This window comes from Pristiophorus japonicus, chromosome 4 (assembly GCF_044704955.1).
Source record: "Pristiophorus japonicus isolate sPriJap1 chromosome 4, sPriJap1.hap1, whole genome shotgun sequence".
In the NCBI taxonomy this organism is placed as follows: Eukaryota; Metazoa; Chordata; class Chondrichthyes; family Pristiophoridae; genus Pristiophorus; species Pristiophorus japonicus.
Window position 1 is genome coordinate 311,876,864 of NC_091980.1, and position 14,829 is coordinate 311,891,692.

General features: G+C 51.0%; 1 protein-coding gene across 1 annotated transcript in view; it reads left to right on the forward strand.

The window, feature by feature from the left end:
- Positions 1–14,829, forward strand: part of mthfd1b (methylenetetrahydrofolate dehydrogenase (NADP+ dependent) 1b) — a 92,794-nt gene that overhangs the window by 77,427 nt on the left and 538 nt on the right. The window contains exon 26 of the mRNA XM_070879689.1: positions 11,277–11,387. Coding sequence (XP_070735790.1) covers positions 11,277–11,366 — 90 coding nt within the window. The 3' untranslated portion in view covers positions 11,367–11,387. The remainder of the gene's footprint in view (positions 1–11,276; positions 11,388–14,829) is intronic.

Here is a 14,829-nt window from a genome sequence, read left to right on the forward strand (position 1 = left end):
CCACTAGTCACTGCCTGCCATTCTGAGAAGGACCCGTTTATTCCCACTCTCTGCTTCCTGTCTGCCAACCAGTTCTCTATCCACGTCAGTATATTACCCCCAATACCATGCGCTTTGATTTTGCACACCAATCTCTTTTGTGGGACCTTGTCAAAAACCTTTTGAAAGTCCAAATACACCACATCCACTGGTTCTCCCTCGTTCACACTATTAGTTACATCCTCACAAAATTCTTGAAGATTCGTCAAGCATGATTTCCCTTTCATAAATCCATGCTGACTTGGACTGATCCTGTCACTGCTTTCCAAATGCGCTGCTATTTCATCTTTAATAATTGATTATAACATTTTCCCCACTACTGATGTCAGGCTAACCGGTCTAAAATACCCGTTTTCTCTCTCCCTCCTTTTTTAAAAAGTGGTGTTACATTAGCTACCCTCCAGTCTATAGGAACTGATCCAGAGTCGATAGACTGTTGGAAAATGATCACCAATGCATCCACTATTTCTAGGGCCACTTCCTTCAGTACTCTGGGATGCAGACTATCAGGCCCCGAGGATTTATCAGACTTCAATTCCATCAATTTCCCTAACATAATTTCCCGCCTAATAAGGATTTCCTTCAGTTCCTCCTCCTCACTAGATCCTCGGTCCCCTAGTATTTCCGGAAGGTTATTTGTGTCTTCCTTCGTGAAGGCAGAACCAAAGTATTTGTTCAATTGGTCTGCCATTTCTTTGTTCCCCATTATAAATTCACCTGAATCTGACTGCAAGGGACCTACATTTGTCTTCACTAATCTTTTTCTCTTCACATACCGATAGAAGCTTTTGCAGTCAGTTTTCATGTTCCCAGCAAGCTTCCTCTCATACTCTATTTTCCCCCTCCTAATTAAACCCTTTGTCCTCCTCTGCTGAATTCTAAATTTCTCCCAGTCCTCAGGTTTGCTGCTTTTTCTGGCCAATTTATATGCCTCTTCCTTGGATTTAACACTATCCTTAATTTCCCTTGTTAGCCACGGTTGAGCCACCTTCCCCGTTTTATTTTTACTCCAGACAGGGATGTACAATTGTTGAAGTTCATCCATGTGATCTTTAAACGTCTGCCATTGCCTATACACCGTCAACCCTTTAAGTATCACTCGCCAGTCTATTCTAGCCAATTCACGTCTCATACCATCGAAGTTACCTTTCCTTAAGTTCAGGACCCTAGTCTCTGAATTAACCGTGTCACTCTCCATCTTAATAAAGAATTCTACCATGTTATGGTCATTCTTCCCCAAGGGGCCTCGCATAACAAGATTGTTAATTAGTCCTTTCTCATTACACATCACCCAGTCTAGGATGGCCAGCCCTCTAATTGGTTCCTCGACATATTGGTCTAGAAAACCATCCCTAATACACTCCAGGAAATCCTCCTCCACTGTATTTATACCAGTTTGGTTAGCCCAATCTATATGTAGATCTATATGTTAGCCCATGATAACTGCTGTACCTTTATTACACGCATCCCTAATTTCTTGCTTGATGCAGTCCCCAACCTCACTACTACTGTCTGTACACAACTCCCACTAGCGTTTTCTGCCCTTTGGTATTCCGTAGCTCCACTCATACCAATTCCACATCATCCAAGCTATTGTCCTTCCTTACTATTGTGTTAATTTCCTCTTTAATCAGCAAGCCACCCCACCTCCTTTTTCCTTTCTGTCTATCCTTGTTGAATACCCCTGGATGTTGAGTTCCCAGCCTTGGTCACTCTGGAGCCATGTCTCCATGATGCCAATTATATCATATTCGTTACTTGCTGCCTGCGCAGTTAATTTGTCCACCTTATTATGAATACTCCTCGCATTGTGGCACAGAGCCTTCAGGGTTGTCTTTTTAACACACTTTGCCCCTTTAGAATTTTGCTGTAATGTGGCCCTTTTTGTTTTTGCCTTGGGTTTCTCGGCCCTCCACTTTTACTTTTCTTCTTTCTATCTTTTGCTTCTGCCCCCATTCTACTTCCCTCTGTCTCCCTGCATAGGTTCCCATTCCCCTGCCATATTAGTTTAACCCCTCCCCAACAGCACTAGCAAACACTTCCCCTAGGACATTGGTTCCGGTCCTGCCCAGGTGCAGACCGTCCGGTTTGTACTGGTCCCACCTCATGGTTCCAATGTCCCAGGAATTTGAATCCCTCCCTTATGCACCACTCCTCAAGCCACGTATTCATCTGAGCTATCCTGCGATTCCCACTCTGACTGGCACGTGGCACTGGTAGCAATCCTAAGATTACTACCTTTGAGGTCCTACTTTTGAATTTAGCTCCTAGCTCCCTAAATTCGTCTTGTAGAACCTCATCCCATTTTTTTACCGAGATTGTTGGTACCTATATGCACGCTTGTTCTTTCCGCTGCCTGCGCTTGATTTCTGCATGCTCTCGGCGACGAGACTCTAAGCGCTCAGCGTCCTCCCGGATGCACTTCCTCCACTTAGGGCAGTCTTTGGCCAGGGACTCCCAGGTGTCGGTGGGGATGTTGCACTTTATCAGAGAGGCTTTGCCTCTGCCCTCTGGTCTTATGTATGTCCTGCAGCAGGAAGCGGAGTGTAGTCCCGACACTGCGCTATCTCCCTTCAGTCTGATCTTGTTTATTCTACCTCCGACCCCATTGCAATCTGTGCGTGTTATTGTGTAACTAATGGAGGAACGTAGCTGGTGAATCGCGGACGTTGGTGATGTAAAAATATCAGCGGAGCCAGGGCGGGCATTTTGTTTTGTGTGGTCTTTACATGCAGAAAAAAGGTGCGATTCGGATCGAATACCTGACATCTGTGGGTGTTCAATGGAAATTAATCCTCGGCAGCTAGATAGCAGGGCAGAAAGCAAACACAAGGAACCTGTTGAGAGTTCCTGTTAATTATGTATAAAAGGGTCAGAGGCAGCAGCTGGCAAGGTACAGAGGAGGCAGTCACAGGTGTCCTTCTAATTCTAATGTTTTTAAAAATTCATTCACGGGATGTGGGCGTCGTTGACGAGACCAACGTTTATTGCCCATCCCTAATCTTCTTGAACCGCTGCAGTCTGTGGTGAAGGTGCTCCCACAGTGCTGCTGGGGAGGGAGTTCTTAAATTGTGACCCAGCAACGATGAAGGAACGGCCGATATATTTCTAAGTCAGAATGGTGTGTAACTTGCAGGTGGTGGTGTTCCCATGCGCCTGCTGCCCTTGTCCCTCTAGGTGGTAGAGGTCGCGGGTTTGGGAGGTGCTGCCGAAGAAGCCTTGGCGAGTTGCTGCAGTGCATCTTGTAGATGGTGCACACTGCAGCCACGGTGCGCCGGTGGTGGAGGGAGTGAATGTTGAAGGTGGTGGAGGGAGTGAATGGTCAAGTGGGCTGCTTTGTCCTGGATGGTGTCGAGCTTCTTGAGTGTTGTTGGAGCCTCACTCATCCAGGCAAGTGGAGAGTATTCCATCACACTCCTGCCTTGTGCCTTGTAGATGGTGGAAAGGCTTTGGGGAGTCAGGAGGTGAGACACTCACTGCAGAATACCCAGCCTCTGACCCGCTCTTGTAGCCACAGTATTTGTGTCTGGTCCAGTTAAGTTTCTGGTCAATGGTGACCTCCAGGATGTTGATGGTGGGGGATTTGGCGATGGTAATGCCGTTGAATGTCAAAGGGAGGTGGTTTAGACTCTCGCTTGTTGGAGATAGTCATTGCCTGGCACTTGTGTGGTGCGAATGTTACGTGCCACTTGAGTCCATGATCGGATCAGCCATGATCGTATTAAACGGCGGAGCAGGCTCGAGGGACTAAATGGCCAATCCTGCTCCTATTTCTTATGTTCTTGCAGGATAGACGCACCATCGTCAGTGTTGTCGCTCAGGCCAACATCCCCAGCATCGAAGCATTGACCACACTTTATCAGCTCCGTTGGGCAGGCCACATTGTTCGCATGCCTGACACAAGACTCCCAAAGCAAGCGCTCTACTTGGAACTCCTACACGGCAGGGGAGTCTCAGGTGGGCAGAGGAAACATTTCAAGGACGCCCTCAAAGCCTCCTTGATAAAATGCAACATCCTCACCGGCACCTGACTTGTGGAGGGAGAGCATCCGGGAGGGCACTGAGCTCGTCGCCGAGAGCATGCAGAAAGCAAGCGTAAGCAGCGGAAAGAGCGTGCGGCAAACCAGTCCCACCCTTCCTTTTCCTTCAACCACTGTATGTCCCACCTGTGACAGGGACTGTGGCTCTAATATTGGACTGTTCAGCCACCTGAGAACTCACTAAGAGTGGAAGCAAGTCTTCCTCGATTCCGAGGAGCTGCCTATGATGATGATGATGATTAGTCCTGTGTTGCAGCTTCTCCAGGTTGGCACCTCATCTTTAGGTACACCTGGTGCTGCTCCCAGCATGCTCATCTACACTCCTCATTGAACCAGGGTTGGTCCCCTGGCTTGATGGTAATGGTAGAGTGAGGGATATGCCGGGCCATGAGGTTACAGATTGTGGTGGGATACAATTCTGCTGCTGCTGATGGCCCACAGCGCCTCATGGATGCCCAGTTTTGAGCTGCTGGATCTGTTCTGAATCTATCCCATTTAGCACGGTGGTTGTGCCACACAACACGATGGAGGGTGCCCTCAGTGTGAAGATGGGACTTTGTCTCCACAATGACTGCGGTGGTCACTGCTACCAATGCTGTGATGGACAGACACACCTGCGACAGGTAGATTGGTGAGGACAAGGTCAAGTAGGTTTTTCCCCTCGTGTTGGTTCTCGAGCCAGCTCGAGTCAGGACTGGGCCAGCTCGGTCAGTAGTGGTGCTACCGAGCCACTCTTGCTGATGGACATTGAAGTCCCCCACCCAGAGTGCACTCTGTGCCCTTGCTACTCTCAGTGCTTCTTCCAAGTGGTGTTCAACATGGAGGATACTGATTCATCAGCTGAGGGAGGGCGGGAGGTGGTAATCAGCAGGAGGTTTCCTTGCCCGTGCTTGACCTGAAGCCATGAGACTTCATGTGGTCTGGAGTCAATGTTGAGGACCCCCAGGGCCACTCCCTCCTGACTGTACACCACTGTGCTGCCACCCCTGGTGGATCTGTCCTGCCGGTGGGACAGGACATTACCCAGGGATGGTGATGGAGGAGTCTGGGACATTGGCTGAAAGGTATGATCCTGTGAGTATGACTATGTCAGGCTGTTGCTTGTCCAGTGTGGGACAGCTCTCCCGATTGTGGCACAAGTCCCCAGATGTTGGTGAGGAGGATGTTGCCGGGTTGACTGGGCTGGGTGTGCCGTTGTCGTGTCTGAAGCTGGTGCCGGGTGGTCCATCCGGTTTTATTCTTACTGTTTCTCGTAGCGGTTTGTTACAACTGAGTGTCTCGCTGGGCCATTTCAGAGGGCAGTGAAGAGTCAACCAAATTGCTGTGGGTCTGGAGTCACGTATAGGCCAGACCGGGTAAGGACGGCAGCTTTCCTTCCCTAAAGGGACATTAGTGAACCGGATGGGTTTTTACGACAATCCAGAAGTTTCATGGTCACCATTACTGACACTGGCTTTTTATTCCAGATTTATTGAATGAACTGAATTTAAATTCCCCAGCTGCCGTGGTGGGATTTGAAGTCACGTCCAGGCCTTTGGATTATGGGTCCAGTAACATAACTACTTGGCTACCATTCAGGCAGTGCATTCCACCTTAAATCTGTAGCATCAGAGGCCATTTGGCCCATTGCACTCGTGGCAACTTAAAGAAAGGACCGTGCACTGACTCCCAACACCTTATCCTTTACCTGTTCGCTTTTAAAGGCTTCCATCCTGCCACAGCTAGCTTCCCTGACTATGAAGGAGGTGCACTGGGGTCCAAGAATGGCGGCGGGGGGGGGTGGTGGGGTGAGAGAGAGAGACAGGGGTGGGGGGAGAGAGAGAGAGAGAGAGTACACCCACTCCGCACATGCTGCTGGTGGCCGCTGTACGTCTTAAGCTGTGATTTGCCTTTTAGTTATTTTTCCCAATTTACTCGGCCTCCCTTGTCCCCTCCTGAAGGCAGTGGCTTATGCTTCAGGTATGGTTCCTTGCTCAATTGGCGATCGGACCAGCGTGTGCTCCTCTCCTTCCTTATCCCAAACCCAGTGCGCTGTGTGCAAACCAGGTGGATCCCAGGGTTCATATCTGAGACTCTCCTGGTTTACAAGGCTCAGGATCAAGACCCAACATCGCCTGTCTCCGCCCTTGCCTCAGCTCATAAAAACATAGACATTTACAGCGCAGAAGGAGGCCATTCCGGGCCATCATGTCCGCGCCGGCCGACAAAGAGCCGCACGGCCCTCGGTCAGCAGCCCTGAAGGTTACATATAAACCAGTGAACAATGACGGAAAGGCAAAGAGCACCCGGCCCAACCAGTCCATTCCATCTGCAGAAACCCTCATCCCTGCCTTTGTCACCTCCAAACTCGACAATTCCAATGCTCTCCTGGCCGGCCTCCCATCTTCCACCCTGCGTAAACTTCAGCTCATCCACAATTCGGCTGGCCCGTATCCTAACTCACACCGAGTCCCACTCACCCATCACCCCCCATGCTCGCTGACTCGTGTCCTAACTCGCACCGAGTCCCGCTCACCCATCACCCCCTGTGCCCCGTGTCCTAACTCTCACCGAGTCCCGCTCACCCATCACTCCTTGTGCCCCGTGTCCTAACTCGCACCAAATCCCGCTCACCCATCATCCCCTGTGCTTGCTGCCCGTGTCCTAACTCACACCGAGTCCCGCTCACCCATCACCCCCTGTGCCCCGTGTCCTAACTCGCACCGAGTCCCACTCACCCATCACCCCTGTGCTTGCTGACTCGTGTCCTAACTCACACCGAGTCCCGCTCACCCATCACCCCCTGTGCCCCGTGTCCTAACTCGCACCGAGTCCCGCTCACCCATCATCCCCTGTGCTTGCTGACTCGTGTCCTAACTCACACCGAGTCCCGCTCACCCATCACCCCCTGTGCCCCGTGTCCTAACTCGCACCGAGTCCCGCTCACCCATCACCCCCTGTGGCCCGTGTCCTAACTTGCACCAAGTCCCGCTCACCCATCACCCCCTGTGCTCACTGCCCCGTGTCCTAACTCGCACCAAGTCCCACTCACCCATCACACCCTGCGCTCACTGCCCCGTGTCCTAACTCGCATCAAGTCCCGCTCACCCATCACCCCCTGTGCTCACTGCCCCGTGTCCTAACTCGCACCAAGTCCCACTCACCCATCACACCCTGCGCTCACTGACCTATGTTGGCTCCCGGTCTGACAGCGCATCAATTTTAAAATTCTCATCTTTGTTTTTAAATCTCTGCATGGCCTCCTCACCCTCTCCCTATCTCTGTAATCTCCTCCAGCCCCACAACCATCTGAGAACTCTACACTCCTCCAACTCTGACCTCTTGCACATCCTTAATTTTAATCGCACTGCCATTGGCTACGTTAAAGACCTCGCTCTGTCAAGCCCCGTGTGGTGGCTGGTGTGCAACGGTCACCCCACGTTAAAAAAATCCACTCACAGGCATCTTCCACTCTTCAGGATGTAGTTCAGGATCTGGAATATTAGGTCCTTCATTGAAACACCTGTGAACTCATCCCTATTTGGCGTGGAAGCAAGTCATCCTCGCTTCGAGGGGCTGCCTATGATGATAAAGGCGCTATATAAATGCAAGTTGTCATATTTGAACTTGTATTGAAAGCAGCTACTGTGCGACTCGAGCTGATTTAATGGAGTCTGACTGGAGTGGGCGGCTTGCAAGTGTTTATTGACAGTTCTGTACTGCAATCGGTTTTAATTAACAAGACAAAAAAAATGAAAGAAAACTTGTTAATTGGCCTTGCACATTCCCCCGAGGGAGAGCTGCAAATTAAATGGCACAAAACAGGAGGTTAAGTTACAGTGTAAATGTCGCTGCACAAATGGATGTGCACTGAGGCTTGTTACACTGCGACAGGCGGGCAGTGGCTCGGGCGGAGATGCTGAATGCCTTGCTCGAGGCGATTGTTGAAGCTCGAGGGAGCCAGCTGCCTGCACAGTGGCATGTTTCACACAGATCATCGAGAGGCTGGGTGTCCGCTTACGGAGTCGCACTCGCTGTATAAGAGTTGAGGCTTAGCTTAAACTTGATGCCGCTTGTTCCACAATATTCCCTATTCATCCCAGTCTCCACGTGACAGGGACACCAGATCCGCTGCCCAAAACTGTCTTACGCCTCTTAATTTTTCATCAGACACGGGCAGAGCTGATTGTATAATGGACTCGTGCTTGTTATGCATTACTTTTATTAAATAGAGTCATCTTTTCAATATCCAGGGACTCCCAGGTGTCAGTGGGGATGTTGCACTTTATCAGGGAGGCTTTGAGGGTGTCCTTGTAACGTTTGCTCTGCCCACCTTTGGCTCGTTTGCCATGGGAGTTCCGAGTAGAGCGCTTGCTTTGGGAGTCTCGTGTCTGGCATGCGAACAATGTGGTTTTAAGGAGCATCTTAAAGGAGACAAGAGGTGGTGAGGTTTAGGGAGGGAATTCCAGAGCTTAGGGCCTAGGCACCACAAGGCAAGTCCACCAATGGTTGAGCAGTTTAAAAAGTGGGATACTCAAGAGGGCAGAATTAAACGAGTGCAGACATCTCGGGGGAGGTTGTGGGGCTGGAGGAGATTACAGATAGGGAGGGGTGAGGCCATCAAGGGATTTGAAAACGAGGATGAGAATTTTGAAATTGAAGCGTTGTTTAACTGGGAGCCAATGTAGGTCAGCGGGCACAGGGGTGATGGGTGAACAGGACATGGTGCGAGTTAGGACATGGGCAGCCGAGTTTTAGATGAGCTGAAGTCTATGTAGGGTAGAATGTGGGAGGCCAGCCAGGAGTGCATTGGAATAGTCAAGTCTAGAGGTAACAGAGGCATGGATGAGGGCTTCAGCACCAGCTGAGCTGAGACAAGGGTAGAGACGGGCGATGTTACGGAGGTGGAAATATGCGGTCTTGGTTATGCTGCAGATATGTGGTCGGAAGCTCATTTCAGGGTCAAATATGACACCAAGGTTGCAACAGTGTGGTTTGGCCTCAGACAGAAGTTGGGGAGAGGGATGGAGTCAGTGGCTAGGGAACGGAGTTTGTGGCGGGGACTGAAGACAATGGCTTCGGTCTTCCCAATATTCAATTGGAGAAAATTTCTGCTCATCCAGAACTGGATGTGGGACAAGCAGTTTGACAATTCAGAGACCGTGGAGGGGTCGGGGGAAGTGGTGGTGAGGTAGAGCTGGGTGTCAGTGTACATGTGGAGACTGACGCTGCGTTTTCGGATGATGTCACCGAGGAGCAACATGTAGATGAGAAATAGGAGGGGCCAAGGATAGATCCCTGGGGGACACCAGAGGTAACGATGCGGGGGTGGGAAGAGAAGCTATTGCAGGTGATTCTCGGGCTACGATGAGATGGATAAGAATGGAACCAGGCGAGTGCAGTCCCACCCAGCTGGACGATGGTGAAGAGGCGTTGGAGGAGGATGGAGTGGTCACCCGTGTCAAAGGCTGCAGACAGGTCGAGAAGGACGAGGAGGGATAGTTTACCTCTGTCACAGTCACAGAGGATGTCATTTGTGACTTTGATGAGAGCCGTTTCGGTATTGTGGCAGGGGGCAGAAACCGGATTGAAGGGATTCAAACATGGAATTGTGGGAAAGATGGGCACGGATTTGGGAGGTGACAACACGTTCAGGGACTTTGGAGAGGAAAGGGAGGTTGGAGATGGGGCGGTAGTTTGCAAGGACGGAGGGATCGAGGGTTGTTTTTTTGAGGAGAGGGGCGATGACGGCAGATTTGAGGGAGAGGGAGACAGTACCTGAGGAGAGAGAACCGTTAACAATGTCGGCTAACATGGGAGCCAGAAACGGAAGTTGGGTAGTCAGCAGTTTAATGGGAATAGGGTCAAGGGAGCAGGAAGTGGGTCTCATGGACAGGATGAGCTCGGAGAGGTCAAGGGAGGAGATCGGAGAGGAGCTGGAGAAAGATGTGAGGTCAGGGCTAGGGCAGGGGGGATCCTCAGAGGAAGTTTGACCCGGTGGGCTAGGGGAAGGAAGGGAAGAGGCAGAGGCGGCCGAACGGATGGTCTCAAACTTAGAGACACAGAAGTCCATGAGCTCCTCGCACTTGTTGTTGGTGAGGGATGGAGGCAGGGGAGAGGGGTTTAACAAGACGGTTAGCAGGGAAGAATAGAAGCCAGGGTTTATCATTGCATTCCAGAATGATCCTGGAATAGTGAGCAGTTTGGGCAGACGAAAGCAGGAGCCGATAGTGCTTTATCTGGTCCAGCTGGACCTGGGGGTGAATGGCTAAACCAGTTGTCCGCCACATCCATTCCAAGTCTGCGGACAGGTGAAACCAAGATTACAAGGTGTGGGGGCGTACGTTCGATTCTTGTTTCCCTATTTACTGCTGTGTTTGTTATGTTAAAGGAAGACCAGGTGTACCTGCTCCTCTTCCCCGCCCCCTCTCTCCCCTTCCCGTAGCGAGGGAGGGAGAGTCATCCCAACACGCTGTTGCACATGAACGATTTACTGGCAGCTGGTATTGATGCCACACCTGGAGTACTGCGTGCAGTTTTGGTTTCCATATTTACGAAAGGATATACTTGCTTTGGAGGCAGTTCAGAGAAGGTTCACTCGGTTGATTCCGGAGATGAGGGGGTTGACTTATGAGGAAAGGTTGAGTAGGTTGGGCCTCTCTCTACTCATTGGAGTTCAGAAGAATGAGAGGTGATCTTATCGAAACGTATAAGATTATGAGGGGGCTCGACAAGGTGGATGCAGAGAGGATGTTTCCACTGATGGGGGAGACTAGAACTAGAGGGCATGATCTTAGAATAAGGGGCCGCCCATTTAAAACAGAGATGAGGAGAAATTGCTTCTCGGGTTGTGAATCTGTAGAATTCGCTGCCTCGGAGAGCTGTGGAAGCTGGGACATTGAATAAATTTAAGACAGAAATAGACGGTTTATTAAGGGGTTATGGGAAGCGGGCGGGGAAGTGGAGCTGAGTCCATGATCGGATCAGCCATGATCGTATTAAATGGCGGAGCAGGCTCGAGGGGCCGAATGGCCTACTCCTGCTCCTATTTCTTATGACCTCGCCATTGATGGGGGGGGGGGGGGGACATTGGTGAGGGAGTCTCTAGCCATCATGGTGTGTGGGGCAGGCTTGGTGGACAAGCTGGTTTCTTCCTGCCCGTTGGTTTGTATCATGGGATTTACTGAACCAGTCTGTATGTGTGTGTGTGTGATACAGATGAGCACCATGCCAGGACTACCAACCAGACCCTGCTTTTATGACATTGATTTGGACCCAGAGACTGAGGAGGTGAACGGGCTCTTCTAACCAATGATTGCAGAATGAAAGGTAAGGGCTAACTCCACGACCCCCCCACCCTCTACCCTGCTACTCTGGGGGGGCAGCATCCAGACAGGCAGAACTGCTGGTTCTCCAAATGTTTTTGGAGTTTTGATTCAGTGCAGTTTCAGCAGGGTTGGATTGGTGCGGTGTGTGTTGATGGAGCACTGCGTCTCCAGCGACGGACTCTCACTGACACACTGCCTTTCACGAACTCCCGACGTCCCAAAGCGCTTCATCGCCAATCAGTTACTTCTGTGGCTGCTGCGTTTTCCACGTTAATGTCCACACAGCAAGCCCCCACAATCAGCACTGAATCAATGATCAGATCATCTGTTTTTAATGGTTGCTGTGAGGGAGAACTCTCCTGCTCCTCTTCCAATCGTGGCCGTGCGATCTTTTATGCCCACCTGAGGGGGCAGGCAGGGCCTCGGTTTAATGTCTCGTCCGAAAAAGGGCCCCTCCGACAGTGCGGCGCTCCCTCGGTACTGCCCCTCCGACAGTGCGGCGCTCCCTCGGTACTGCCCCTCCGACAGTGCGGCGCTCCCTCGGTACTGCCCCTCAGACAGTGCGGCGCTCCCTCAGTACTGCCCCTCAGACAGTGCGGCGCTCCCTCAGTACTGCCCCTCCGACAGTGCAGTGTCTCCCTCAGTACTGCCCCTCTGACAGTGCAGCGTTCCCTCAGTACTGCCCCTCTGACAGTGCTGCATTCCCTCAGTACTGCCCCTCTGACAGTGCGGCACTCCCTCAGTACTGCCCCTCTGACAGTGCGGCACTCCCTCAGTACTGCCCCTCTGACAGTGCAGCGCTCCCTCAGTACTGCCCCTCTGACAGTGCAGTGCTCTCTCAGTACTGCCCCTCTGACAGTGCAGTGCTCTCTCAGTACTGCCCCTCTGACAGTGCAGCGTTCCCTCAGTAGCTGTAGTGTGGGCCTAGATTGTGCACTTAAGTCCTGCATTGGGGCTCGAACCCACACTTTGTAACTTCAGAAACAAAAGTGCTACCAAATCAGACGTGCAGGTTTGCAATCCGCCTGTGCTGTTGTGGGGCACTCGAAGCAATTCTTCATGTCACCTCTGATGCTCTCTCTGGTCGCATCATTACAAAGACCCTTGGCGACCCTCCAGATATTTAATTCAAGCACCTATTGGGAAATCATTGACACCAGAGCGTGAAAAGGGTAATAGTGGGGTGGCTTAAGGTTTCGCTGTCAATAATTTTAGTTACTATATTTGACCTTTTTGTTTTCTCGTGCTGGGCTGTCAAACCCACGCCTTTTTAGTTTTTATTCATTCTCGGGATGTGGGCATCGCTGGCGATGCTGGCATTTATTGCCGGTTCCTAGTTGCCCTGAGAAGGTGGAGGTGGGCCTTCCTGAACTGCTGGTGACCGTTTGATAGAAACTCAGGGGCTTGCTCAGCAACTTCAGAGAGTCAACCGTGTTGGTCTGGGACTGGAGTCACATATAGGCCCAGAGCGGATAAGGACGACAGGATTCCTTCCCTAAGGGACATCAGTGAACCAGTTGGCTTTTTACCACAATCCCGACAGCTTCGTGGTCACTTTTCCTGATCCCAACATTTTATTTCCACATTTTAAAAAAAAAAGCTGAATTCAGATTCTCGAACTGCTCAAGTTGGGCGTTCTCTGGATTTACCAGTTCATGAGATGGGGTAATGGGGTCTGTATCTCTGGCAGTAGAGAATCTGTCGGCCTCCGTCTTCTGTGCCCGCCCAACCAAGATTGGGAACTTGCGCCCTGCAGTGCCTTAATAAACCAGATTTTGAGCCACCTTACCCCTGCCTGGCTTTCTCCTCTGACTGCTTCCCCAATCTGTCCAGCTTCCTCAGCCAAAAGCACAGCCTGCTCCCAGGCCAGCTTGCCTCGCCAACACTGCACAAGCTTGGACTGCTGATGAGACTCCATCTGTTTGTTGGCTTTCCCCTGTCCCAGTTCCTCGCTGCAACAGTGCAGTGGAGCGGGAAATTAAATCTGTAGACCCCAGCCCCCCCCCCCACCCTAATCATAGGATCATAGAGATTTACAGCACGGAAAGAGGCCATTTCGGCCCAGCATGTCCGCGCCGGCTGACAAAGAGATACCCAGCCTAATCCCACTTTCCAGCTCTCGGTCCATAGCCCTGCAGGTTACGACACTTCAGGTGCACATCCAAGTATCTTTTAAATGTGGTGAGGGTTTCTGCCTCTACCACCCTTTCAGGCCGTGAGTTCCAGACCCCCACCACCCTCTGGGTGAAGAAATTTCCCCATATATCCCCTCTAAACCTCCGACCAATTGCTTTAAATCTATGTCCCCTGGTTGTTGAGCCCTTTGCCAAGGGAAACGGGTCCATCCTATCCACTATCCAGGCCCCTCATAATTTTATACACCTCAATTAGGTCTCCTCCCGGCCTCCTCTGTTCCAAAGAAAACAGACCTAATACATCAGTACTACAATGCAGCGCCCCTCCTGTCGTCTGAATAGGAATCTATGGGGCAGAGTAAGCGAGACAATACTTTCAGGATCACGAGGGCTGCTAAAAACGAAGGTGTTGCGGAGGATACGGAAGATGTTGCCCGGGTAACTGAGCTCACTTAAGAAGTAACGAGGTGCCAGAATGGGGGTTGATATTTTGGGACCGTGTGGTAGAATCATCGAATGATACCGCACTGAACGAGGCCATTCGGCCCATCGTGCCCGTGCTGGCTCTTTGATCCAATGCTCTTTTTCATCCAAACCAATCCTTGGAGTGAAATATCGAATGTTGCATATAAGGGTCCAGTCAGCTTGGCTCAGCTGGCAGCACTTTTGCCTCAGAATCAAAATGCTGTGGGTTCAAGCCCCATTCAGTCTGCACACACAATCCTGGCCGGCACTCCAGCGCAGTACTGAGGGGAGTGCTGCACTGTCAGAGGGGTCGTCTCTTGGATGAGACTATTGATCCGAGGCTCCATCTTGCTTGTTCCAGTAATTCGAGCGCATGTTAAAGATTTCCGTGGCACTATTCGAAGAGTTCTCCCAATGTTCCTCCCTCAACCCGCTTCACCATCTCATTTGCTGTCTCTGGTACCATGAGGCCATGCTTCAAAAAGCAACTCATTGATTCTGAAGTGCTCTGGGACTCTGCGATGTGTGGAATCATTGAATGATACTGCATGGAAGGAGGCCATTCGGCCCATCGTGCCTGTGCCAGCTCCTTTGGTAGAGCTGTCCACTTAGTCCCACTCCCCCGCTCTTTCCCCGTAGCCCTGTAAGTTTTTTTCCCTTCCAGTATTTATCCAATTCTCCATTGAAAGTTACTGTTGAATCTCCTCCCACCGACCTTTCAGGCAGTGCGTTCCCGATCGTAACTCACTGTGTGGGTTAAAAAAAAAATGTTTCCTCATCTCCCCCTCTGGTTCTTTTGCCAATCACCTTAAATCTGTGTCCTCAGCTCACCGACCCTTCTGT